At 41.3% G+C, this 27,861-nt stretch overlaps 2 protein-coding genes and 1 long non-coding RNA gene across 4 annotated transcripts in view; all 3 read left to right on the top strand.

The window, feature by feature from the left end:
• The first annotated feature begins 550 nt into the window (after positions 1-550).
• On the top strand, positions 551-22,687 carry LOC128439844 (uncharacterized). Of its 2 annotated transcripts, none has more exons than XR_008338453.1 (3): positions 551-691; positions 9,165-9,240; positions 21,390-22,687. It is a non-coding gene; the product is annotated as an uncharacterized LOC128439844 (long non-coding RNA). The 2 variants fall into 2 exon arrangements; XR_008338454.1 differs by lacking the exon at positions 551-691 and adding an exon at positions 4,793-4,920.
• Positions 10,739-12,882, top strand: foxl2a (forkhead box L2a). The gene has a single exon (XM_053422309.1). It carries the CDS (start codon positions 11,128-11,130, stop codon positions 12,046-12,048), a length of 921 nt encoding a protein of 306 aa, XP_053278284.1. The 5' UTR covers positions 10,739-11,127; the 3' UTR covers positions 12,049-12,882.
• A 1,687-nt stretch (positions 22,688-24,374) lies between the features above and the next one.
• pik3cb (phosphatidylinositol-4,5-bisphosphate 3-kinase, catalytic subunit beta) overlaps positions 24,375-27,861 on the top strand; it is a 51,991-nt gene continuing 48,504 nt past the window's right edge. The window contains exon 1 of the mRNA XM_053422310.1: positions 24,375-24,648. The gene's annotated coding sequence lies outside the window, so the exon portion shown is untranslated. The remainder of the gene's footprint in view (positions 24,649-27,861) is intronic.

The following is a 27,861-nucleotide window of genomic DNA, read 5'->3' on the forward strand; positions in this document are numbered from 1 at the left end:
TTACACCCTTTCGCTCACCCAGTCCCGGGCAACACACACCCACACATTACCAACGACACCATCATGCAGGTTGAGCCCAACTCTGCCTGTGTGGCTCCAGCTTTGTTGTCTTGACGACGCCCCGTGTTTAAGATCTCCACATCTGATAATGTTAACAGGATCAAATTCAAGCTGTACATGAGGCATAAGGACAGAGAGCAAGAGGGAAGAAAAGATGGAGGAACATTGCCAAACTGATCAGAATTAAGCAGGGGGAGAGTAAATAATAAAGGATAGGAAGAGAAATAATGGGAAACTGAAGTTGGAGATGAAGAAAGAAACCACAGCCCACCACACCCCCCCACAGCCCGACCAACAAACACATGGACGGAATATTAGCTCATGGAGTTAACAGGCAGCAGCAGCCCTCTGACGTGAGCTCATGTGTTTGGACAGATCTGCTGAAGGTTTAAGACCAGTACCAAAGCCTTATCTGATTCAGAGATAAAGTCTCACACTAAGAATGAGAGGAAAAAACACACACTCGCACACACAGACACACACACACACACACACAACACACATCGAGTCAGCCAGTGTGAATGAGCAGTCAGAGGGGAGCAGAGGAGAGAAACATGGCTCATGTACAAAAGTTGAGAGAGACGGAGGAAGAGGAGGAGAGAGGCCGGCTCTGGATGGAGACTCAAAGAGTGTAAGTGGGTCCCTGGAGACTCCCCACAGCCGACACTGGGTGTGTGTGTGATGATGTCAGTGTGAATCACAAAGGTGCTGATGGATATGAGAACAAAAGTCATCCCAGTATGTGTGTGCACCAGAGTGTGTGTTTGTAATTTAAAGTCACCAAATTTTATGAATGATTCTGAGTGTTCAGCACATGATTGAATACATGCAAATAGTTTTTTATTCCTCTATATACCCCACTGGGATTTCTGAATGTGAAGAGTTTGAAGTGTTTTAAGATGTAACATTTTATTTGTGTTTTATTCTTTTATTAATGTGAAACAAATGAATCTGCTTCCGATGCATTCTGCCTCTTAGCGGTTACTTCAGCTACTTTCAGTGTTTAAATGTGAGCTGACACTTCCACTGCTTTAACGCGCTTACATCACCGAGTGTATAATGAGAGCTTTCGGAGATTACACGTCCACCAACGCTCCTGGCTCCATTTGTCACATTATTATCGCCTCAGTTCTCAGCTCCTCTGCACTGACACTTAAATGAACAGTTGAGCTTCGTTCAGTATTCGCACGGACACTTCAACTGCTTTCAGTGTTTCCATTTCAACTGCCATCTCGACTTCTCTCGTGTATTCTGTTTCAGTTGCCACAAAGGTTTTTTTCAGTTTGGAGTACCCTCGGTTGAGACGCCAGCTCTGTTCGGTGTTTACATGAGCACTGTAACTTCCACCGCTCTCAGCACTTCCAGTCCCTTCTTTGACTGCTTTCGTTGTTTTGTTTAAAATACTTCAATTGCAAATATTCACTTGCAGTCGCAGACATTTTCTTCAGACATTTACTTTTCTGTTTTACATGGGTCGTATCCCATGTGTACAATGTTGTTTGCATTTTGACGTTTTGTCTTTGGGCATTTACAGAGTTGTTTTGGAAGAATATAACATGCAACCACTTGTGTTTCGAGAAATTGAAACATTTTGCCAGTTGTTTTGCCAAAGTTGTTTACAACAATGGATTTGAAAAACACAAACAGTACAATATGGAATTCTGTGCCTGTTTCATTTGGCAGCTGCAGTTTCTACTGGCATTTCATCGTGAAGATGGTTTCTTGAATTGACATGTCATATAATTATAGCAGCTCATTATTTCATTGGCTTTACCACTTGCACCGCTCCCTTCGACGTCTCAAGTCAATTGCGTTTGACTTTATGCACATCTGCATGTTCCATTACATCTGCAGAAGCAAACATCAGAATCCGATCGGAACGGCCCGGGCTTGCCAAGGCTTTGGTGCCCAGCGTGATGTTGCTTCCTGCAGGAAGAGGGAGAACAGAGGAGAAGCAAAACAGGACATCTTCAGATCTGTCAGGGGAGCAGCCCCGCTCTCCTCCTCTCTGCCCTCAGGGGGAAAAGCACCAAAGGAAGAACTCTCTCCCTCCTTTTATCCCCCCTTTTCTGACCTCGCCCTGCTCTGCCCTCACTGGGACGTGTTCTCCCTTCGAATACTCCTCTTTTCCTCTGTGACTCTGGAGCAGGCGCTGATGGAGGCCACCTTGTGTGATGTCTGATTCTGACAGCCACCACAGACAAACTGCAATTACACATCACATTAGAATAGTTATTAGTTTAAAACAGGGATCAATTAAAAACAAGAATCATGTTCTAAGCTTTAATGAATTGCACTTTTTCTCTTCACAAAAATGAAATACAACGGCATCACATTAGGACAAAACACAGGCCAACTTACTGTATATGATTGAAATAAAAAAGGAAGCCTCAATCATGTGCCAGTAGTTATGATCAAGGTACATTTTATATATAGTTTATTAAATAAATTTGCATAAATTACGATATATTTAAAAAATTTGTTATAAATGTTTCTCTAAAATATTTAATAAATGTGAGGATGGTGAATTACATTAAAATTAGAAAACAATTTTACAATCTACTTTTATCCACATGTTCCTACTGTTTATTTCATAAATAAGAATATGAATTAGAATATATGTTTAGTTATTCCTTTTATGAACTAAGAAAAATGTACTTAACAAACTGACCCATGCACAACTGAAATATACTACAAGACAAATATGGATTACAATAATGGCGCTGTGCATATCAATCTGTCAAACAATCCTGCATGACTGTTTATTTCTTATAATAGAAAAAACTGTACTGATAACATACATTAAATGTTTTCGTAAAGACATAGTTAAAGGCAATGGAATGGAATTCCTGGATCTGGCCCTGAATCATCTACCAAGGCCTCATCCCTCCACCAAGTTTGATGGCAAACGTTAGATTCAACATAATTCTGCTAAATAATAAACCAACAAACAAACTACAGACATAAGTGAAAACATAACATCCTTTGTAGATTTAAATATAGGAAAACCAAACTAGGATAGAGCAATTCTCGTTTGACCCATATTTCACTTTTAATTTATTGGAATTGTAGCATTTTTTTCACAATTTCCAGCAGTAATTAGGTGATTATGATTCGTCCACGTGGAGCCAGAGGGGCTTCTGCTGTGTTCCAGTTGGAAACAGTAACTCTAAACTCTCCCCTCATCCTCTGCTCCTGGCTCGGCTAGACCCACTCTAACCATCGTCAAGGTTACCGCAGCCACTGTGTGCAGTATGTGTGTGTGTGTGTGTGTGTGTGTGTTTTTTCTAAAGTACGAGTGATTTTGTCTCTTCGAGCGTGTGTGTTCCATTTCCTGGTTTTCCTGTTTGTTATTGAGGTCATGACGGAGGCAGGAGAGCTGGAATTGGGGAGGTTTGTGTGGTGTGCAGTGTGCAAGTCGATCCAGAACAGAGTGACGCTCTGTTGGCCGAGCACAGTGTGTTTTAGTGGTGCGTGTGGTTTCGAAGTTTCATTTTCAAACTATACTCACTGGGTCTGTTTGAATTCGGCAGAGCCGGCTCCAAACATCATCTCTCAGTGTTCTCATAAAAAAGGTGACCAGAAGAAAAAATGAAAAACTCTGGCAGATTGCAGGTCACACTCCATTTTTGAAATTAAGTTGCCAAATTGTTTATCTTGCTTGTGGTGATTTACTGTAGCGAAAGTCAGAACCATATATTTTCCTGACCAACTCAAATCTAACATGATCAAATGAATGTTCCCATTGTTTCATTATGTCTGTAATACTGCGTTCTGTAGGAGTCGGTGTACATGTAGCACCACATTATGCAAGGCGGCCATCTCTTACAGCAGCTTTTCCTCCGCCAATCAAAATTAGCAGAGCATGGACCCTGAGTTATATCTTAAGCGGGGTTAGTAATCAAGAGATAGAGAGATAAAGGAGCAGCACAGGAAGTACAGGGACGGCTGATGGGAGAGACGGAGCACAACAGGTAAAAAGACCTTAAGGGCCAGCTGGTGCTCCGACTGCCTGCCTGGCTTCTCGTTGTTCTTCTTTCCATGTGGCCAAGAGATAACATCTCTTACCTTATTCACTGCAGCCCACATGCACTCCGCTCTATTGTGCGAAGGAAGACTGGCATGTTAGAGGAGGGAGGAATAACCTTGCCTGGTTGCCCTAACAACACTGTGGTTCAAAGGGAGGCTGAATGCTGTGTAAGAAAGAGAAACCAACACGGACAAATGGAGGGCTTCTTGTATTTTTGGAGAAAATGATCTGCAAGCGAGGGCCTGACCACTCCTAATCAGTTTCATCGCAAGGACAAAAACAAAACTAAGGTAATGTAAAACTAGGAGTACGCGCATGAAACAAGTTTTAAAGTGGCTATTAAAACTCACTTGTCATAGAAAAGAGCCAAATTGACAGCCAACACGCCCACCGGGTCTGATATCATTCCTCACACAGACCACCAAAGCAGGGAGTACCGCCCTTAGCACAGCACGGGCAAGAGCGTCTCTGCTGTTCTGCACCATTAACACACACTGTTCTCACATGCAGCTCAACTGTAAAGGTCACTCCATTCACCTCCGATTCCTCTCCATCTCTCAACTGCTGAATCCCCAGTCTATACAGAGGAAGTGCGTGAAGAAGGTGGTGCGAGATGTGTACACACACACAGCCACACACACAGCCATGCACACGCACACTCCCTTAAACAACTTCCCGCAGCCAGGCGGACACATGTAAGAGAAGGTGAGAGTGTGTGAGTGGCGAACGAGCCGCTGTTTGAGTGTTCTCCTCCACCGTTCCTTGTCAGGCCCACACTTTGATCTGTCTTCAGGGTGTCAGCTGGCAGCCATGTTTGTTTGCCCTGCGAGGTAGGCTACCTGTGTAATTACCTCTAACGAAGTGACTTGTTTTGATTTGGGCTGAAATCTAATCCCCGGCCCGGGATGAAGACGTGGAAATGGGTTTGAGGTTACTTGGGGATTGTGAAGTGTGACTTTGTGGCCGTGGACTATAGTCGAGCTGTTTCAGAGGGTGGGGAGGTTCGGCGGGTGACTTTTGTGGAAGTTTATATTGTATATTGTGAGGAGGAACACTTGTAGTGTTGAGTTTGTGGAGCTTTATCACCGGTTTACCTTCTTTTTCTCTTTTCCCCTCATCTTTCTCGTTTGCCGCTCTCCCTTAGCTTGAACATACAGTGCACGCGTGTGTCTGCTCCTGTGAATCATTTACGCCCTGGCAGCAGTACAAAAAAGAAAAAACCTCAAAGAGAATGTTGTTGGCAGGAGGTTGCAGCGCCTCACCTCTCAGTAAATGTTCACAAGAACACAATGTGGCTGTCCTCTGCTCTGCCCTTCATTTGCACCTCTCCCCTTACCTCTATCTTTACGTTGACTTGTGCTTTTCAGTCGTTCTGTAAACTACATTTATCTCATCCATACACTCCTTCCAATAATTCTTCTTCTTCTTCTTCTTCTACATTTAACATCTCGTTCTGGAATTAACCAGCATATCCACATTTCCATTAAGCAATAATTATGCCCAATAAGACTTAAATGTGTGTTTTTGTGCAAAAAATCTGTGATAAAACCTGCCAACAAAGTGAAATATGCAAGTTCTTTTACTGTTTGAATTCGTCAGAAGTGAACAAGAGTTTCCTGTGAGAATATTTGAACAACTTCAGAAACTTGATTTGGAGACTCTTTGCTTTTCGCTGGATTACGTCCATGTCACAGGACTTACTGTGGAAGGCCATAGAGCTTCCCATTGGCTTCCTGCAGCCGATAAGAAATGTAAACATGCGGGGTCACCAGAAACACACATCACCATCCACAGGGCAGCTAATGAAGGAGTGATGTATAGGAGCAGATCTGGAGTGGATGTGCACTCTCACTCAATGATCTGAGTGTGTGCCGGAGAGGCGATTGACTGTACAAGTGTACAAGTGTCCCTCATACACCGCCCGCTGAACATGTGCCCCTTAAAAACACGTTTTTTTCCTCTTGTGGCAGCACATGCATGTAAACACACACCTCAAAAGTGAGACCATGTGTGCATATGTGTTTACATCTGTGTGTACCCCCGCCTCCCCATCCTCATCCCTGTGCGAGCCTTAATCCATGCGGGTGCAGGGATGTAAAGGAGATGAGGGGGGGGGGGAATCTGGTGGTCAGTGTTTATTTGCTCTATCTCTCTCTCTTCTTTCGGAGAGGAACAAGAGCCAAGTTGGAGACGCTGCATGAGGGCTGAGGGTAAATCCTCCTTCTTCCTCCTCTTCACCCATTCCTTCCACAACCCTCCACCCTCCCCTCATCTCCCATCACTGCCCCGCACCTCATAAGGATTCCATTGAGGAGAGGCAACGTCTTGTTGGGGTTTAATAGTGCAGGCAAGAAGGATGCAAACGAACCAGAGAGCGACCCAGTTAGATCAAACTGGGACCACCAGTGAAAGATGTGTGTCCCTGCCTGCCGCCTGTCATGCAGACAGACCACAGGGCCCTACTCTAGATAAAATACTTTGTGATGGTTGTGATTGACAGACATTAAATAAGACATAACGTCTCATTTTTATATTCATGGTGACCAAATAGACATTATAGTGAAAAAAATATTATAAAAGAGCATCAGGTTTATAAATGTCTTAAGCAGAGTTTGTAACTCTACGGTTAATTCAAGCCATTCAAAGGCATGTGCTCATTTTAGCCATACAAAATTCATTCAGTATCTCAAGAAAGTTCCACTTCATTATCCACAATAATAATTCACAAATCCTTCATGTCAGTGGAACCTCTTCCCATCTATATAATTTCAAATGATACATTGTCCAATGGAAACCAGGACAAAAGAGAAAATGGATTTAAGTGTATCTCTGTGTTATCTTTACACAGCAGTGGTTCTTTGCTAATATAAACCAATAAAACTATAAAACTCATCAGACAAAGAAAGCAGGAAAGCAACGGAAAAATTTGGCAATAAAATACTACAATGTTCTTTATGGATTATTGCAGTTGAATAAAACATACTAGTTATATTGGCTATTAACTACTATACAGTGATAAACCTTTTTTCAATTATATAATTATTATTATTATTATTTACATATAATACTGCTTTTTTGTATACAGTGCTACAGTGCTAATAGTAGTGATAATTATATACCACATGTAAAAACCTTTTGACATAGTAATAACAAATAATAGCAATAAGTCAAATTGAGTTTCCACTGTGCCTGGTCCTTTATGGTCAGATGCTGACTGAAGCCCGGGTGGTTGCTCTCCGGTCCCGACTGACCCGGTGGATCCGTCCGCCGCATTCCACCCGCACGCGCTATCATAAACATCCTAGTCCCGGACCCCGAGAGGGCAGGAAGTGCACAAGGACAGGAATTCCACTCTTTCAAATTACATTAGGAGCCGTTACAATGATGGTCTAGAGTTTATTAGGCCCGCGGCACGCACACCACGCATTTAAAATGCACTAGTGGGCCTGTTTGTCAAATCAAAGATACAGTATTAGGGCTTTGTTATTTATATATATTTATGTTATTTATTGTAGAAAATGTTGCTATAAATCTGTGCTTTGCTGCAGACCTAACTACTGTTATCACATTGTTATTTTCTCACAGCCGTGCTCTTAATGAGGGTTTGGATGATTTGCTGCATTGTGCCCACAACTTTAAACGACTCGAATAACACACACATCAGGCCTGTGCCACGTGAACTCTGCCTTTAGGCGACATGTTACATGCAAATTAATTTCCATTCATTTCCATTATGTTTCAATAGCTGCGAGTCAGAGTGTGTGGTGAGGCTCGTCTTGATTTTCGAGTAATGTGTTTTATTTATTCGAGAGGGATCAAGCGATAACTTGAGAAAGACTTTCGGAGGATGTGTATTTATCTAAGAGGAAAACACGGACTCTTCTCCTCCTGTGATAGTAACCGGAGTGTCTCACTCTTCTCCTGCGAGCACACCAAATCTTCTTCATCATTAACAATTCGTTTTGACAGCGCTCACCACGGTGTGTATTCCCACTTATAATTAAATCAAAGTCTAATGAATAGAAAATAAAACGGAATCATGCGCTCCGAATAATCTCCTTTCTATTTACCCTGACATCTGGGCTGTGGTTATGTGGTAGAGTGTGTGTGTTTGTTTTTTAATGTTCCTCAAACGCGAAAAGTGTCAATGCAGATTGGTTAATGGTGAAAATAAAAACAAATAACAATCAAGATAAATAATATAAAGAAATAAGAAATTGCCTAAATTGTGTCAACATTTTCTTTAAGCCCATCGAATAGTATGGACCCATATCACACTGAGCAATTAAGCACATGTAGGTTGCGTAGTTTGCACTATAGCTACTATTTTTAATTGTATTATTTTTATTGATTATCTCTGTTTTATTTGCTAGTTTATGTAGTTGTTTGTTTATCGCTGATCAGAGGAAAACCGACTAGATCACGAACATTCCGGAGCGCCTCAGTGAAGCCTGTGAGCCTGCTCGGGTTTCAGCGCCATGTTTTCTTTACGGATTGTTGACGCGCTAGTTTACAGCTTTGTTGTGACGTGGAGGCGCGTGACTGCAGCGGCTGCTCCGACCCCGACACAGGTAGAACAGGAAGTAAATAATAATAACAGTTAAAAAAAAAACTGAGCGCAACAGCTTTACCAGGAGACAGTGAGCGAGAATAAACCGTTTACAATGGTGCAAAGCTAATTAAAATTCTTATAGTCACTGTAAAAATGTTCATACTTTGTAATAACCTCACACAATAAGCCACATTTAAGTTGCCACATTAAGAAGAATTCTGCTTCAACATCATAGCTAAAGAGCTCAAATGTTATTTAAAGTGATGTACGGGGATCACCAAGGGCAATAGCATCATTGCAAATACCAGCTTTTCAATGATGTCTAAATCAACTTATGTAGTTTATAGGCAATACTTTTCTTTTCTTTTTTAATTTTCACATATTTAGGATGGCTTTTCCTTTTTATTGAGTCTAATTTTATATTTATCATTTTACAAAATTAGTTTCAATTGTCAATTTGACAGGTCTTCACAGAAATGTTTGTGGGGTGACACCTCTACTTGTACTTGTACTTGATTGCAGAACCAGAGAAGAGGAGAAGACCACAGACTTTCTGTAGCACAATAAAGGAAGACTAAACAACTTCTGAAATCAAGAGGTAAAACCAAACACATACCGCTTCTAGGACAAAGAGACCCATTCTGCGGTTTTTATTTTATTTTTCGAACCACTGCTCTATATCTCTTATGATAAGTGTCGTTCATGTAAATGCGCAGTTGAGAAAAACCAAGATTAATATATAAAAAATATGACGTTTGGTGAACGGAAACCTTATTTGTAGTCACATTTTTCACTCTGTCACAAATACACCAAAATAATGCAATATATATTTTTATTATTCAGATATTTTTGGTCAAAAGCACTTTTAAATGATTTCACTTATCTGCAGACTTATAACTACCTTGTGCTGCCTGAGAGCGGAATTAATTAACACGGTGAATGATGTAATGTTTCAACCTTAATCCAAATACGTGCAGAGCAATGGCATAATGGCGTTGTTGAGATTATGTGGAAATGTTCCTCGTCTTAAACATGTGAACTGGACGTCGGAACAAGGAACAACAGTGCGCCGTGACGCTTGAAACTGCGAGGCGCTGGTAATTGCACGTTGAGGGATGGTTGGCTGTCGGCGCGGCTCAGCTGCTGCAGCGGCCATGGCTGCAGACTGCAGGCTGCAGGGTGATGACACACATGCCAATGCTGCTCCACCTGCACAGACTCCCAGAGCACGGAAATACACTCCCAGGGCAAGAAAGCCGAGGGGAGCCGCATGGGTGGCCGGAGAAATGCACACCACTCCGTGCACTTCCCTCTCAATGTGAGCTAATTAAGCCGCACTGTCCATCCAGACTTTCTTATAAGAGCTGTGGACATGCAGCCGTTTGCAAATGTGCACGTCTTTGCACCGAGGTTGGGATGTGAGAGCCTCCATCTGGCACAGCAGAGTGAGATATATTCACTTGGCTGCAGCTTGGGTTTATTGGAACAGTTGTTTGTCCAGGCTGGAATATATGCTATATTTGAAATGTGTTAACTCACTATGCCTATAATTATGATCATTCTTGAATTATTAAAAATGAACACATTTTATCAGCCATTGCTTTCTCTCTTTCTCTCTTTCTCTCTTTCTCTCTTTCTCTCTTTCTGTCTTACTCTCTTACTCTCTTTCTGTCTTTCTATCTTTCTATCTTTCTTCCTTTCTATCTTTCTTCCTTTCTTTCCTTCTTTCTATTAATTTCTCTAGTTCTTTCTCTCTTTCTTTCTCTCTTTCATTCTTTCTTTCTTTCTTTCTTTCTTTCTTTCTTTCTTTCTTTCTTTCTTTCTTTCTTTCTTTCTTTCTTTCTCTCTAATCCAAAAATAAAATAAAATAAGAAAATGTTGGATCCGTTTAATAAAATGTCTGTAATAAGTACAACATAGAACATAAAGAAAGGTATGTGTAACTAATTCTTGCTATTTTTTTTAATGGCACATTCATGAAGTTTTTTCATTATTTGTCTCTAAATGCAAAACCATGTTTACTGTTTATTCTATTTGGACCAGGCTGTGATTAAGACGCCTGAGAGGGGAAGCTGATTACTTTTTCATACAACTGTAACGACCGGAGGCGGATCTCGGATACGCACAAATCACGGAGCACTACGTCGCTCCGCAGGGAAAGCATTGGGGCAGAGGCAGCCTGTCAGTGGACCTGAGAGAGGAGGAAAGGGCTGGGCTTACTCTCTCACTAACCACAACTTGGGTCTCGACTGCATCAGAAACCAGTTTAGAAAAATCCTCGTTAAGGGGAGGAGTGGGCCTGGTGCATGATACTGAGCTGCAAAATAAAAAATTCTCTGCGCGCTCCGTGGAAGACAACCTCCAGTCCTCGGTGCGACCTGAGCTCCTGCAGCAGCAGCATCTTTACCCGCCGAGGCTGCAAAGCGCCAGTTGACGTTGTGTTTGTCGGCATCAGGACCGGACTTGTTTTGTTTTGGTGCGCGCAATGATGGCCACTTACCAGAACTCGGAAGATGACGCAATGGCCTTGATGATCCACGACACCAACGCGAGCAAGGAGAAAGAGCGGCCCAAAGAGGAACCGGTCCAGGAAAAGGTGTCGGAGAAGCCGGACCCGTCCCAGAAGCCACCGTACTCGTACGTCGCGCTCATCGCCATGGCCATCCGGGAGAGCACCGAGAAGCGCCTGACTCTGTCTGGTATCTACCAGTATATCATCAGCAAGTTCCCCTTCTATGAGAAAAATAAGAAAGGTTGGCAGAACAGTATCAGACACAACCTCAGTCTCAACGAATGCTTCATTAAGGTTCCGCGGGAGGGCGGAGGGGAGAGGAAGGGGAACTACTGGACTCTCGACCCGGCCTGCGAGGACATGTTCGAGAAGGGAAACTACAGGAGACGCCGCAGAATGAAGCGTCCGTTCAGACCTCCGCCGACGCACTTCCAGCCGGGGAAGTCGTTGTTCGGAGGGGACGGCTACGGCTACCTGTCCCCACCCAAGTACCTGCAGTCGAGCTTCATGAACAACTCCTGGTCGCTCGGCCAGCCACCCACCCCGATGTCCTACACGTCCTGTCAGATGGCCGGTGGCAACGTGAGTCCCGTGAACGTCAAGGGGCTGTCACCCCCTTCCTCGTATAACCCTTACGCCCGGGTGCAGAGCATGGCGCTGCCCAGCATGGTGAACTCTTACAACGGCATGGGTCACCATCACCACCCGGCGCATCCCCACCATGCTCAGCAGCTGAGCTCGGCCAACGCGGCGCAGCCCCCGGTCTCCTCCAGCAACGGAGCGGGCCTCCAGTTCGCCTGCTCCCGCCAGCCCGCGGAGCTGTCCATGATGCACTGCTCTTACTGGGAACACGAGACCAAACACTCGGCGTTACACACGAGGATTGATATTTAAAGTTTACCAAAAAAAGCGGTCTGCGTAACAACGAGGACACTGAGAGTGAGAGGGGATTTCCTGTGATTTCAAAACAGAACCGAGAGTATTTTTCTTTGAAGAGACCATTCTGACGAGCTGTTTGGGTCCAGCTGACATTGGCGATGAGGACGTATGCGAAACATTGATCAGATGGAAACGGGAGGTAAAGAAGTCACCTGGACACAGGTAGCACAGCCTCTGGGAGCCATTTGGGGCGCCTTACACTTGGACTGATGGTCATAACTTGTAGTCTAAATTGTGCCTGTGAAAAACTTTGACGGGTGTAGACATTGCTGACGCCGGATCAGCTGTGTGTCGAGGGCCTGTGCGTAATGATTTCCCTGCAGCCTTACGCACGGCTTATCCAAACTATTGCCAAATGAAACTTGAAAACAAGGTGCCCCAATTAAGTCAGTGCTTTAACGTGTCATTGAATCAGAGCTGTTTGGCCTTTCAGCCAACACGCACCGAGCGAGGTGAGACCCGCGTGGTGAAATTACACCTCCTGTCATGGCTGTGAATCTTGTTTAGTATAATTAAAAAAAAGGCGAAAGTGTTGTTAGAGATCCACCAGACTGCCCAAAATACAATTAGGGTTTTCCTTATTTCCTGTATGTATGATATGATTTCCAAAATGACGCCAGCCAGTGCCAGGGTTTGATCATCTTTTTAATTATTATGATTTTTTTTTTATAAATGTGATTAGCTCTATTTTTGTCTCCTTCATGTTGAGGCCATGTTTCATTTTAATAGCACTTTTCCCTCTTTTCTAGATTTGTGAATTTCTTAATAAACTTGTATTTCTTAAAGTAACACAGTGGTCATGAACTAATCTGTTTTATGCTGTAAAGGCTCTGAGAACCACTGTTGACAAACAGCAATCGGCTGTAAAAAGCATTTAAAAACCTTCATAAAAATATTGTGAAGGTCACGCAGCATAAAAACACTATTTTATTTATTAACATACATTTAAGTGAATTGGTGAAGTTTGTTTAGAGGGATATAATTATTAGCAACCACTGTGCATTGGTAGATGTTTGGCTCTGCGTTTACTCCACTGTTAACTTCGTAATATTCAAACTCAGTGACTGTTAAAATAGTTACATACAATATTTATTAGGTTGCTCGTTATTTATCTTAATTTATTTGAATTAATTAAGGCTTAACTGTTGCAACAATAGATCCGTAAAATAGAAAATTTCAGACGTGCAATAATACAAAATATTTATATAATTACTATTACTACTACTACTACTAATAATAATAATAATAATAATAATAACAATTTGGTAATATATGTCTCAACACAGTGACTGATATCTGTTGGACTAAAGTCTATTTAATAAGTTATGATCTTTGTCTTGTGGCTGTTACTGCTCAGCTGCTCTATCAAATACATATTTGCATCATTCAGATTCCCTTAGTAGACGATGTCTCCTATATTAATCGGAAAATATTCAAGGTAATTTGTATAGAATATAATTCACAAAGCCTCTCGTGTCAGTAGACAATAACAAAGCATCGAGACTGGAAGAAAGTTGTTTCATTCTTTCAACGAACTCAAAAAAATATCTGATCAAATAAAATGTTTTCCATTTTCAATATAATGTGACCTTTATGTGATAATTACTATTCACTTAAAGTAGGATATAAACGTATTTTTGTGTTTTATATTCTCACTCTAATAGGAAACCAACAGCAGCAGGAACAACACTATGTAATAGTACTTTTATTAGCCTACAATATGACAATAAATATTACAACGGTAATGATAATAATAATAATTCTGAATTTGATTGATTTGGTCTTTTCCCCTGTGCTCGTTAATGTTACCTGAGCGCTGCCAACGAGACAGGAAGACAACAGTGTTAATGCAGTTAACTCGTGCACTAAATAACAGGCCACAGGACCATGTAGGAAGTAAGGCCAACAAAGACAGGACGTGTAACCAAAATATCGGCCGCGCAAAGTCTCTTAAGACTGAAGCTGCACTCAGTGGCATCAGACGGGAAGTTGAATTCATTCATACATCGATTCATCCACTGACTCCACGCTGCGTGAGTCGATCGATATATTGGTGCCATCTGGTTTTCACTCCACGCTGCCTGGGCTATCAGAACGAAACGTGTTGAAGTATTGATGACAGGGGATCTTCTCCGCAGGATTAAAGTATAAAAGTCAGACAGACGCACAGCTCCTCCTTCTCAGCAGTGTAACGGTCTCACTGGTGAATTACGCCGAGACTTTCCAGTGGGCCTCAGAGGACCTACCCAGACACACACACGATATAAAAGAGACATGTTGGCGAGTGAGGGCGACTGGTCCCAGCCCCACATCACCATCAATATGATCACAGCCGATCGATATATCGGTGCCATCTGGTTTTCATTGTGTCCCTGCGGAAAATAAGTTGTTTTGACAACTCATAACAGCTACAGACCGAATCTTTGTTCTTAAAAACTGACCAGTGACTGACTAATGCTTTTACATTTAATGGGCCATTATAATTCAGATTTATGGAGCCACCCTTCCAACATTACGCGTGCTTGGCGCATGAGTTCACAATGAAGCCCATGTATGACTCTCTATCGCCTGGAGGTGCATTCACTCATCAATCTTGATCCACCCTCTGCTCCACTGTCAAACACACACTCATCTGTGATATCAGAAGGAAAACCCACACACGCTTTCGATGTGATTTGTGCTGCACAGGAACCAATGACCCAACAAAATAAAACACCGCATTACCCGTTGCTATACGGTAGAGGTATATTAATGACTTGATTTTCCTAAGTCAACTACTGTTATCAGTATGTGGTATCATTTAATATTATTATCGTGAGTGGATGTTGTGATTGGTGAAGGGACAAAAAAACATAATTTGGAAGGTTTCTCGATTTGTGTCAGATTTTTAAGTTAACAACTTAAACTCAAATGCTAAACTCATGAATGCAACCCGTGCAAAAGAGACAAACAAATATTTATTGTAAAGAAATTAAAAACTCTCATAAATATAAACATATAAGTAATAGCGCATTAATTAACCGTGCTTTTATTGTGAAATACAATTGGCCCACTTGTATCAAATCTAAAAACAATTTAAAAGTAGTAGCCAAAAATACATTTTTGCACAACATCCTTGCAAGCCTACACCATCGAATGGCTCTTTCAATTTTCCTTTTATCAATTTGATCAAATAAATCCTCAATTTTTCAGTCCACATAATGCAATTTATATTTCTGTGGTCAGACTGAGGCGCATGAGAGGATATTCATTTTAACCATTAAATAGAAGATGCATTGCACGATTAGGGAGAGAATGTTTTCACTTCAACATTTGAAGACAAATTCAGCATGAAACCATAACCACGCTGCCAACACGGAAAGTCCGGGTACTTCAGCTTATTCTTTTCAGAGGTAATAAAGAGGCACATTCGGTAACGAACGAACCATGAGCACGAACCAGATCTGTCCGTGGTCTTCTACAGAATGAAACTTATAAACAGAAACACAAGAGGGAAAACGCCACCAGCTCCGGGACCGATCCACAGACGGCCGAGGTCCAAGTAGGAGCAACAACACTGACATTTGGCCGTCCTGGCTCCTGTGCGCAGGGACCGTCGGGGCGAGCCTGAAATGTAGCTGTGTACATTCTCTGCTTCCTCACATTAATGTTTTGTAAACAATACGGAGATAAGGGCACGTTTGAAAGGCAAGTGTATTCTAAACACGCTTCTAAAAATAATAAATACAAGTGTTTTACAAGGAATCGTGTGTAACCAACCTTTACATAAGTGATGAGCAGGGACGGATCTAATGCATTTAAAGACCTTACTCTAATTTAAAAGTGGTCTTAGATTTTTTTGAAGGAGAAAAAAACAGATAAAACGTTTTATTACAATCTATTAATTATGAACATTTACCCGAATAACACAGCTGTTATCCTGGGTACCTTGATGGTGGCATTTTGAATTACCCCTGAGTGTTTGGAGAGTTCGACGATAGACCATTTATCAACCAAACTATTACCTGTGCAGCTCAAACAACTCTCTCTCTCTCTCTCTCTCTCTCTCTCTCTCTCTCTCTCTCTCTCTCTCTTTCTCCCTCTCTCTCACACACACGCACACACACACACACACGCACACACACACACACGCACACACACACACACACACTTTCTTCTGTCAAATTGGTGAACGTATCTGTGCGTCGTGGCAGGTGCGCATTCAGCGCACTGAGGTTGTCAGTTCAGCCGGGAACAATGGGCCTGCATACAGGATGTGACCGGTGTGACAGGGGCTGGGAGAGATAAGGCCAGCCGAGGTTCATGACTCCAACAGGCCCGCCTCACTATATTTCATGTTTTCTTTTTTTAACCTGATTATAATGTCTGCTGATCTGCCTACGCCTCGAAAAGCACTTTGTTTTGTTCATGAAACAAATACGTTTTAGAATATTTACAACTGACTGAAATAATTTACTGATCAGTCTTTTATTATACCTTTTTGCCTAGATATTTAAAAAACTTTGATTAATCTTACCTCTGCCAGGTCGTTTCACTATTATATTAGAATAATATAATAAAGTTTCATGGCTGCATGACTCAGCTGGCGCCAACATAGGCATTAGTGAGAGTAAGTCTATTCCTCAACCGAAATGAACGCGTAACCACAGAGGCATGAATAAACTGAATAAAAGGAAAAAGATCTGTAAAAACACAAATAGAAAGCCCTTATTACCATTGTATTGTACAAAACAGGCACTGTTGGTGCGTAAAAGTTAATTACAAGTTTAAAAAGTGAGTGTCTTTGCTTAAGGCTGGATCTGAATGGCCCATGTTCTTACAGCTGCAGGTGATGAATAGATGTTTATTTTAATCCTCCATTATTTCTGCGCGAGGTGAAAAGGGTTTGGCAATGCGCGCTTTTGTTTTCGTGCGTCTTTTCCGCCTATAGCGCGCACTGAATAACTACGATTGTGCCCCGTCTTTCTTCGCAGAGATGACAGATTAAAATCATCAAGACAAACGAGGTCAACTCATTCACTGTAAGAGCAACGCGCACAGAGAAGCGTATACCTGCAGTGGTTCCGGTGTATGACAGCTTGCACGCTCTACGGGGCTCCGGCGATGCGACCCTGCCGGTCAAGTCACACACAGGTTGCCGGGTTCCCAAATGCCTGCACACAATTGAATTCCTGGCATTCTCGCTCGTGTTTGAGACCGAGCAGCAGCAGTTTCCACCAAGAAGCGGCGCACATCACCCCGAGCCCATTGAAAAGGAGAGTGCGGGGTCACCACTGTTTGGTATACATCTGGTCCAAACAGGAAAATATGCAAAGATTTGATACGCAGAAAATCCGGCAATTGTTCAAATCAGTATGAGTTTTTGTCGTTCTCTCGTTGGAGCAGAGCTAGAAGTGGTATTCTGTCCCTCGACGTGTATCTGTGTTGTTTCTCAATCCAGGGCTGTTTATTTTCTCTGCGCGTCCTCTGGTGAATCTCCAATGTAAGCATCGTGTCACGGTGATCTACGTGATGATCTCTGCGGCTGCTGATTTCTATCTTAATCACGACCCCGCGAAACAATACATCACATGCAATAATTCCTTAATACGCCAAAATAATTACAATGGAGTGTGTTGATACGCTGCCCCCGTTTATACACGGGGTTTGTTAACTGGAGCTCCAGGTTCAACAAATGTCTAGAAATACCGCATCTATAAATACAGCCGAATGTCATCATCTATTCAAGGAAAAGACGGACTGTCATCTATTCACAGGGAAAAACCATCAGCCACTGACCTCCTGTTCGCCTCCACACACCAGAGGGCCACTCAAATGTCACATCACTAACCAGCCTGTCCGAATGGGGGGGTCCACAATCAGAAAAGGACGTGGCTCTCAGTTGTGTTTATGGATTAGATTTTTTTTTAAATTAAACTATTAATTTATTTTCTTATGTTTTAATTAAATAATAAATGCCCTATTTGATCCTCATCATTTGAAACTGTACAATAATTACTTTGAATAGCTTGCCTCACATCCTATGTCAACTCCTAAAGATCTGAATATATTAAGTAGGAGTTGATTTGTAAAGTTTGAATATCGTGGATAGATCACAGTGTTCGGCTCAAGACGGAAAATAGTATTGGTGCTTAAACTAGTTTACAGGAAACTGCAGCCTAACACTTATATCTTAAGTTACACTAGCATGGTGAGTGGGGGGTGACCTTTTTCAGGTTACAGCAATGGCCTCTAAAGTGCTTGTCCCTGGATCAGGTTTAAAGCAAAACCAGAAACTCATTCCGAGACATCACTTCCCAGTAATATAGCTGGTTATGTTCCAGCTGACCTGTTGGACTCTGCAGACAATAAGAAACACAATTTACCAGCATTTGTCTGATGTGACTTATTTCTGGTGGAACTGGTCGACTCACACTGTATAAGGGAAGTGCGATAAAGTGTTTCCGTCCTCTTAATTATCAGCTGCAAATGGCTTTGTCGGGATTTAAATGGCAACTCTTTTCCCATCGTGCCCTGATGGACTCTATTTTTAAACCCCTTTCCTCTCTTTGCCCCCTCCCCATCCACCCACCCCTAAACACTTCCGCAGGGCTGGCAACAAGAAGCTATTAGGATAACTCTTCTTCTGTTAACATTCCAATTAATCAAAGATGAAACCAAACTCCCACAGGGATCATTAAGGGCCAGCACCTGTTCTCCTGATACTGTAAGGCTGTGGAATAAACCGGTACCGCTCCATGTAGGGTGGGACCTCTGGGAGACATAGAATCATTGCAAATCACATATACACCAGCCAACTATCAGATAATATAGAAATGCAAGCTCATTCGGATGTACATGCCAAAAACTGAGCTTATTTCACAAGCAAAACAATTCAAAAATACCTTTTCATTTGCTCTAGCAGGAGTTCTTTACATTTCATAACATGTGCAGTGCAGCCATATTAAAATACGTGTTAAAAAACGTATTCACAAACATATACATCTTAAATTAAGTGATAAGGCAGACAGTTATTAAGCTGTTATTAAATATGACTTAAAATTATATCATTGTACTTAAAGACAACGCTTTTAAAGTTATTCTCTGCACATTGGCTATAATATACACATCAAAACAGGAAGTTGGCCTGACCGTCGCCCTGCCTCCTTGTCCACGCCAAACCCAATGCCAGGTCACATTTCACACAGTGGGATCCAATTTCAGCCATATTTCTTTTCAAGTAATTACATAGCTCTTGGCAAGGCCTCACAATTAAGCAAATGATTATATTTTGATATCCATAATTATACGCATTCACATAAGGTATCCTTTCAAGTGAAATGTGCTTTTTATTACACGGCTATCACCCGTGATGAGATTATGCACAGTGTGGGTTTGGATCAAGTTAGAGTACATTTAATCGAATAAGAGCAGCAGTAATGGAAGCATGCTGGACCCAGGATTACACTGCATGGCCTGCTTCCCTTTGAGCTCAGCTTATGTTTAGCAAATTTCAGACAATGAGAATGTTATGAGGGGGGAACTCTGCGGCCCTTGACCCCTGCCCACCAGCAGGTCAAGCATATGACACATTAGATTGCTTCCATATCATGGGGTGCACCGCACATACTTATAGCCTGAGGAGACTGTTTAAATGTTCATATCTTTGACAAAACTTGTTATAATTGATAGTGATCACGGTGTGATTTTGGTCGTCCTGTAGAACTTCTATGGGGGCCGGCTGCAAACATGGCAGTGTAACCAGGAAATGTGGCAGAGATGACACTGAATACCATCATTCAGCTTTCATTGAAAACAGTCCCATCGGGAATATTGTCTGCAGAAGTCACTAAATGTGTTCAGTCTGACAGAGGAAATGTTGTTTCTGCCTTGAGACCTGTTCACAGTTAAGAAAGCCTGTGCTTTGTGGACCTTGGCTGCTCCCATGTGGCGTGACAAAGACTAGCAGTTGTAAGTATGTCCTTACTGTCGAAGATAGCCTACCATTAAAACTATTCTACATCACATTAAACTCCAACAGCAAAATAAAATGTTTTCATTTTTTCGTTTTCAAATTATATCTTTTGTGCTGGAAATGATGTGGTATTTTCTAAAAGAAACAGATGAGTTGGGCGTATGTCGTGATAAATACTAACCCTAACCCTAATGTACCAACAATAGATATAGATGCATAACAATGACCAGAATCATTTGTTTCTATGAAGGTAAGATGGACCGTGACCAGTTTATTTTATCATGTGTAGATTTCAATAATAAGGAATTATCATTATTATAGAGAAATGACATTGTATCTTGTGTCAGGGTGAGCGACTGACATAAAACCATTCATCTCCGACAACCATACAACCACAAGCTGACTCATAACTTGAAGATATTTCTCTTGGTGTATTAATCACCTGCACGGTTTCATCTTAACCATGGCCAAAACAAATAATGAGACTAGATACAGTAAAAACATAGTGTGTAAATTGGTGTCATACAAAGAGAAGAAGCCCTTATAAGGGGAGATGCTATGACACGTCACATGAATATATAATTTTGTTATATTAATAATTTAATTTATATAGAAATGATCTAAACAAGGTTACGAAGTCCTTCACAAAATCCATGGCAAAAAATTATTGAATAAAAATAAAAGGTTATTCAATTCCGTTCAATTTTAAGCAACAAATTATAACAAGGCTTTCAAATGTAAAGAGAAACCAAACAGTTCCCACAATGGGTAAGCACTTTAGCAACTTTGGCTTAAGTCGATTAATCAAAGGTGGAAATCAGAGTAAAATTTAAATGACTGAATTCCATGTTTCAGGACGTTGTTTTTATGACACCTGAATACAAATGAGCCATTGTCCTAACACAATGCCAATGCCACAATATCACTGTGACTGTCAGGTCCTCTGGTCGATTTTGGTCTCAATACTCTGGGAGAAGTTTAGATAATCTTTGCATGGTTAGACAAATATTATTTTTTTTTAAATACAAAACGTTCTTATCCAGGTCGTCTCACAGGGAACAAGATTAGCAAATTACCCAAAATACTATTTAAAATAGAAACGCATTTTTTATAAGTATTTATTAATTTATTTAGAATCTTACTATCATTATTATTATTTTATTATTATTATTATTATTAGTAGTAGTAGTAGAAGTAGTAGTAGTAGTATTAGTAATCGTAGTAGTGATAGTAGTATTAGTAGTAGTAGTAGTAGTAGTAGTAGTAGTAGTAGTAGCAGTTCCAACAACAGCTACGCTGATGACACCCAATAATCTTCTCTTATCCCCAATCTGAAACACAGGTAGCAACACGGATCTCGGCCTGTCTGACTGACATCTCTCAGTGGATATCCTGAAAATCCACCTAGGACAGAACTACGTTTCCTTCCAAGGAAAGGCTCATCCACCCATGACCTGACTATTATCTTTGAAATCTCTGTAATAGCCCTCATCCAGACTGATATAGGAACCTGGGTGTGACACTCAACAGTCAACTCTCCCTGACTACTGCAACAACCCGTTCCTGTAGATACATGCTGCACAACATCAGGAGAATACGTCCTCTTCTCACTCAGAAGGCAGTGCAGGTTCTGGTCCAGACTCTGGTCATCTCCCACCTAGACTATTCTAACTCCCTCCTGGAAGGAAGCAAATTGTACTTAGTTGATTTTTGTTGTTCGGAGTTTGTACCCTCATTGTTGAATGCACTTATTGTAAGTCAATTTGGATAAAAGCGTCAGCTAAATGATATGTCGTGTAACGTAATGGTATGGTAGGAGTAGCAGTAGAAGAAGCAGTAGTTGTAGTAGTAGTTGTAGTATTCTTGTATTTATTTTATATAATACAATTATACTAAAAGGATTGGACATAGTTTTTAACGGATGTACCAGTGTGTAGTCTACTAGTTGCATAGTGTGATTCCTACACATCGGTATGAGTCAGGAAACGGGCAGGAAACATCACTGCGGACCCATCACACCCTGGACACAACTACTTCCAACTCCTCCCCTCTGGTGGGCGCTACAGAGCACTGAAGGCCCAAACTACCAGACACCACAAACAGCTTCTTAACCCTGGCCGTCACTCTGATGAACACTTAATCAGGCAGGGTCAGGAACAATCCGTGTGCAATAGCAACATTATATTCTAAATTATATATTTAAACATATTCCATCTACCTCATGTATATAGAGTATCCTGTGACCATTTTCCCCAAATTTATTCTAGCATCTCTGCACTCTGCATCATTACACTATTTCTCCATTTCATTGTCATTGTTGTTGTGTTTCATATTCATATATACGGTACATACTTTTGTAAATATATTTATATGCATACTTGTACATTGTCATTCAATGTCAAATTGTCAAATTCCTTGCATGTGTTCGCATACATGGTCAATGTAGCTGATTCTGATGAATGCATTTGTTAAGATGAATAAGTAGTAACACTATTTGATCGCCAGGGGTCAGCAACGCTTATCATTTAAAACTAGACGCCTATTACACAACAGTACATTTCATAAAGATAAGACAATCAAAGATGGCTATGCTTCATAAGGACGTCTCATCTTTGTGATGAAAGGCTACATAGAGGATTAAAACGGGATAATGATATATATATATATATATATATATATATATATATTCATGTATAAGTCGTCGGTCATTTTACATGATACAGCAGTATTTCCTTGAAAGATGGTAGAATATGTTTTTCTCCGGGTATAGTCATTTCCCAGAGATTCGGTGATGTTGTTTGAAAACTCGCCTTTAACAACCCGTGAGGTGCAAATCAGCTTCTGAAGAACACAACAGGGATAGAACGTGGAGCCTTCACAATAAAAGCTGCACTCGTTTTCAGTTGTCAATTTACGCAAAATGTTATATATTCTGGTCAAAGTGATTTGTTTGACCAGTTAAACGCTCATAAAAGACACAAGAGGCAACAAAACACATCATTCAATGCATTCACCTGTTCCTAAAAATGTTTTTTCACTATAACCAACCACCTCCCATATACATTCAGTGAAGTAGGTTATGTATTTATCTTGTACAACCATATACAGTAGGATTTATGTGGATTGCAGCACGTATCACTCTTTAGAAATACTGTCAGAAAAAAATATATTTATTGCAGCATGGATGGTTAAAGGCCTTTTATACATACTATTTTGAGATTCTGGTGTCTAGATTATTATTTTGGATCTCAGGGCTGCATGTGTTACGACCTCCAAGGAAGTGTTGCTTTGTTTGTTTGTCTGATTGCATGGATTACACAAAAACTACTCCACCAGTTTTCATGAGTTTTTTGTAGATGGGTGATCCAAGGAAGAATAATTAAGTTTTGGTGCGGATCCAAATCAAGGGGCGAATCTAGGATATATATGTTTTTACTTTCTTTATTATTATGTATCGGATTTTTCAACATTTCCCTGTAAAAAAGGGAACTGCTATTTATGAGTGTGTGCAAGTTGGTGCAGATTCATTTGAGGTGAATTGTTGGAGCTTGGTGGAGATATGCAACATGCCCATCTTAGCTTCTATGCTTGTTTTTATTTTCTGAAAAGCAGTACAATTGGACAGTGAGACAGTTACCGAATTTTAAAAAAGTGTACTGATGACAATATCCATTTAAATCGGTTTTTTTCTGACCTCCTAACAGTGTTATATTGATTGGGTTAATGATTCGACTGGGTCAAACAGGAGGGAACAAATCACAGCCATTCTCGCCTCTCTTAACTGGTTGCCTATCAGCTACAGGATTGATTTTATGTTCGTGCACAAGGCATTAAATGGTCTCATCCCATCCTGCATCTCAGAGCTCCTGTACCAGACTGTAAGAACATGGACATCATCTGACCAGAGACTGCTGTCTGTCCCAAGATCGAGGACTATATGTTTTGGGGACAGGACCTTCTCCATCGCTGCTCTATATCTCTCAAACTCTCTCCGTCCCATCATCCGATTCCCCCCCTTGATAGAGTTTCTCAAAAGATATCTAAAAACACATTTTTATTCATTAGCCTTTCATTGTGCTTAAATTGCTCTGTTGTTGTTTTTCGTGTTATTGCTGTTATTAATGTTGGTTGTATATAATAATAATAACTATCTTTGAATCAACATCATTTAAAATGTTGTCATTAAACAAAAAAAAGCTGCAGATTGAATCTCACACATGCTCATTTGTGATTCTCAGGGGGCTTTTATTTTGAACAGGGCAGGCGGATGTTCTGTTGCAGACTTGCCGGTGGTGACGGAGGGAGAATCCAGCGGAGGAGCAGCGGCTGCAGCAGCAGCGGTGTCATCGGCGGCGGCGGCGGAGGAGGAGGAGGAGGAGGAGGCTCAGCTCCTGAAACAAACAGGAAGCAGCACCGCTCTTCTCCACCTGTGAGCTGTGTCCTGAGCACACACACCGAGGCAGAGCCCAGCTGAGGCTCCTCACACACACACACACACACACACACAACGGGCACACACCAGAAGACCTGTGACTGTAACTTCCAGCTGCCTCTTCTCCTGGCGCCTCCTTCACCGACCTCCCACCGGAGAGAGACTCAAGGTAAGTCCGCGGTCTTTCAACCTTTCACCTGGCCGGTCCCGCAACAAACTGCTTTAAAAAAAATCCTCTTATTTAATGTCTCGTCCCTCGGGATGGCCATAAAGAACGCGGAACCTTTCTCCTGAGAAAACATCTTAAAAACTTCTGGCAATCCAAAGCATCCGCGTGTCATTCAACCAGTAAAGTAGTTCCCCAGCCAGCCTCGATTCCGATAAGAAGAAACATGGCTTGATTGTTTTACAGTTTATTGCGTTTAAGCTAAAACAAAGGTTACCGTTGGTGGGGGGCGACAGTGACCGCAGTTTCTACATTTTAAGGGCACTTTTCTGAACATTAAGTGTTTGTCCTGGGTTCAAACGGAACCTGAACACATCATGAGATTCTGTAGTTGTGTTAACGATTCAGTGTTTGTTGGATTCAGCCCCAAAGCGAGACAACAACAAAGTCATTTGTTTTCTCAACAGAATGTGGCATTCCTCTCTGATTACAGCTCAGCCCCGTTGTTTAGTTTTTTCCCTACATTTTCTTATTCTGACAACAGGGAGAGAAGCTGATTTAACCCTTTCGACTTGCACTTATTTGTAGTTTTGATTACACAGCAATGCAAAATTTTGTATTTTTTACATTGAATGTCTTGTAAAAAGTTGACAGCACCTACTCTCTCATTTTGGCATAGAGATCCTCTTGATCTTTTTCACTGACCGTTGATCCCTGGTTCCCACTGGTACACACACACAACACACACACACACACAAACTGTGTCTCTTTTATTGTTGAGAAATAGACAGACAACGGTGCCAGAGAAAAAAAAGAGGATGTGAAACTTTGGAGGTGATTCATGTTCTTAGCTTTTCTGTCCTAATCATATCCTTAAGGTTTTATTTCAATGCAGAAATGTCGGAGGCTCAGTAGAGTGGAGCTGTTTGGTTTCATGCTCTCCCTGATGCAGTGGAACCCAATTGCATATTGATGAAGTCTTTTTAAATCAACAACTAATCCCTAATTTGTTTGGGCACAATATCTGTCAGGATCCATCATGCTGAACGTTAATGTGCTAAGTGAGCTTGAAACCATACATACCTGTATGATGCAGCTTTGACTACAGGTGTGTGTGCAACATATTTTACATTTGTAGAATTTACAAAAAATAGAAACTCCTTCTGGCATTTCAACTATGAGCAGACTCTCAGTTTTATGCGTAGAAGATTTAATCACAGTGTCAGATTACATAAACAGCAGCATTACAGAGGATTTCATCCTATCGCCCACTCCTGTGTTATAGCCTTGGGCCAAATGGTCAAAGGAGTATTTTCTGTCATGTGACATTCAAGCTGACATTTCTCTTTTCCCTTAAACATTAGATAATTGTTCAGTTTTTTTTAAATTTCCCAGAGATTTGTCATTAAAAGAATCTCAATGACGTTCAGACACATTTCTACTGTGCTTCCTCTCACAGTTAATGATTACTTTAATCTTTGCAGAGAATCTTAGAGCCACCCATTACTCATGTTACAGATTCACATGTTACAAATGAGAATAGTCATTTATCAAGAGAATAAACCAATATTCGCTACTATTTTAGTTTTGCATGGTGTCACCAACGGTCCTGGAAGCCCTGCGCTGGGTGAGGTGTGCTGTCAGCCCTCCTCTGAGGTACCATTAGAAAACACTGATAAGGCTAACTGACGTCACTTTGCAGACATCCGCCAACAATACAGCCTTTTATTCCAAAGCCCTGGTCTCTACTGAGAAGCTGGGCACAAATGAAAGCAAGTTCTGACCAAGTGCTCCCCCTAAAACAAAAGGGGACAAAAAGGTTTTGCAGCATTGGTGACGTCCATGTCCTACATCACGAACATGTTTTTTGGTGATGTAATTTCCTGCGAGGGGCTTCTTAGAAGTGGTTTAAAATTCAGTTACCTGACTGTTGTAGGGTGTTTGGGGCTGAGGGGGGGCAGAGAAATTTGGATATCTTCAGCTGGAGTAAAGTGCTGCGTGGTGAAACTCTGAAGTTAGGATAAGAGCAAGGAGCCATGTAGCTAACACAGCCAGCTTTACTTTACACGCTGGCAGCATGTTTGGTGTCACATATGAAAAGAATAACACAATTTATTGGTGTAGCATTTTGCAGCGTGCTCAATCATATCAAGTCTTGGAGTGAAACCTATCAAAACATCGAGGTGTAACTGCATATTGCGGCGTGGTTAAACCAAACATACAGCACTGTCATTACGTATTTGGACAGTGATATTTTTTCATTGTTTTGGCTTCGTTCCACCATTTTGGAGTTCAAATCACCAGCAGGCTGACTTTCAACATAGACAGTGTTTCCTTCCATACTGGGTGAAGAGTGTGGGAAAAGCTCTTAGACACGGCTACATTATGATAAACAGCAATATTACGACTATTTACCTTATTCTGAATAAGAAATTATTTTGATGATGTGAATTTGCATGACTTGCTAATTTAATAATCCATTGGTATCCCTGTTCGATGTTGACCAGTAAAGTCTGATTATGACACATGTCAACACTCCCATTTAAGACGCATAAATACTCTACATCTCTTAATTTGATTATTGCTTTTTAACTTGCACCCAGTCCGGCTCTCCAATCAGGACCATCGATCGGGACTGCATTCACTGTGTTGAAAGCAGATCAGCACATCACTCAGGGCAGCTGACCTCACCAGCCTCCTTGGTCTGTGGATTCATTGAACATATTGTTAATCCTTTTGAGATAACTTCGTTGAGTGGGACAAGTTTAGTTTTAGCAAGTGATTCCACTCTCACACCTTTTAGATCGATTTCTGCATAGACGACACTGCACGTGTAAAGATTTGAAGAAAAATATATGTGCAAAAAGATTAAATGAAACTTAGATGAGTTTCATTTTGAAGCTTTACAATGGATAACAACTGTCTCACTGATTTCCGGCTGTGCTTGAATACTGAGATTGATCCAACTGAAGCACGAGATGTAAAGCTGTGTTTTTCATATAAGATGCCATTGCCAACATATTCCTTTCAAGAGAGCCCCTCTCCTACCGAGATTTGTATTGTCTGAGTACCTGTTTGGACTGAACTACCCGGAGTGTGCTGCTACTGTCACCATCCCAACCATCTTCCTCCTCTCACTCTCTCACCCGCCCTCTGTCTCCCTCCACTCTCACTCATTCACGCCTCTTCACCGCTCCTCATTAAAGGGAAAAGCTT

Source organism: Pleuronectes platessa, chromosome 5 (genome assembly GCF_947347685.1).
Source record: "Pleuronectes platessa chromosome 5, fPlePla1.1, whole genome shotgun sequence".
NCBI classification, from domain to species: domain Eukaryota; kingdom Metazoa; phylum Chordata; class Actinopteri; order Pleuronectiformes; family Pleuronectidae; genus Pleuronectes; species Pleuronectes platessa.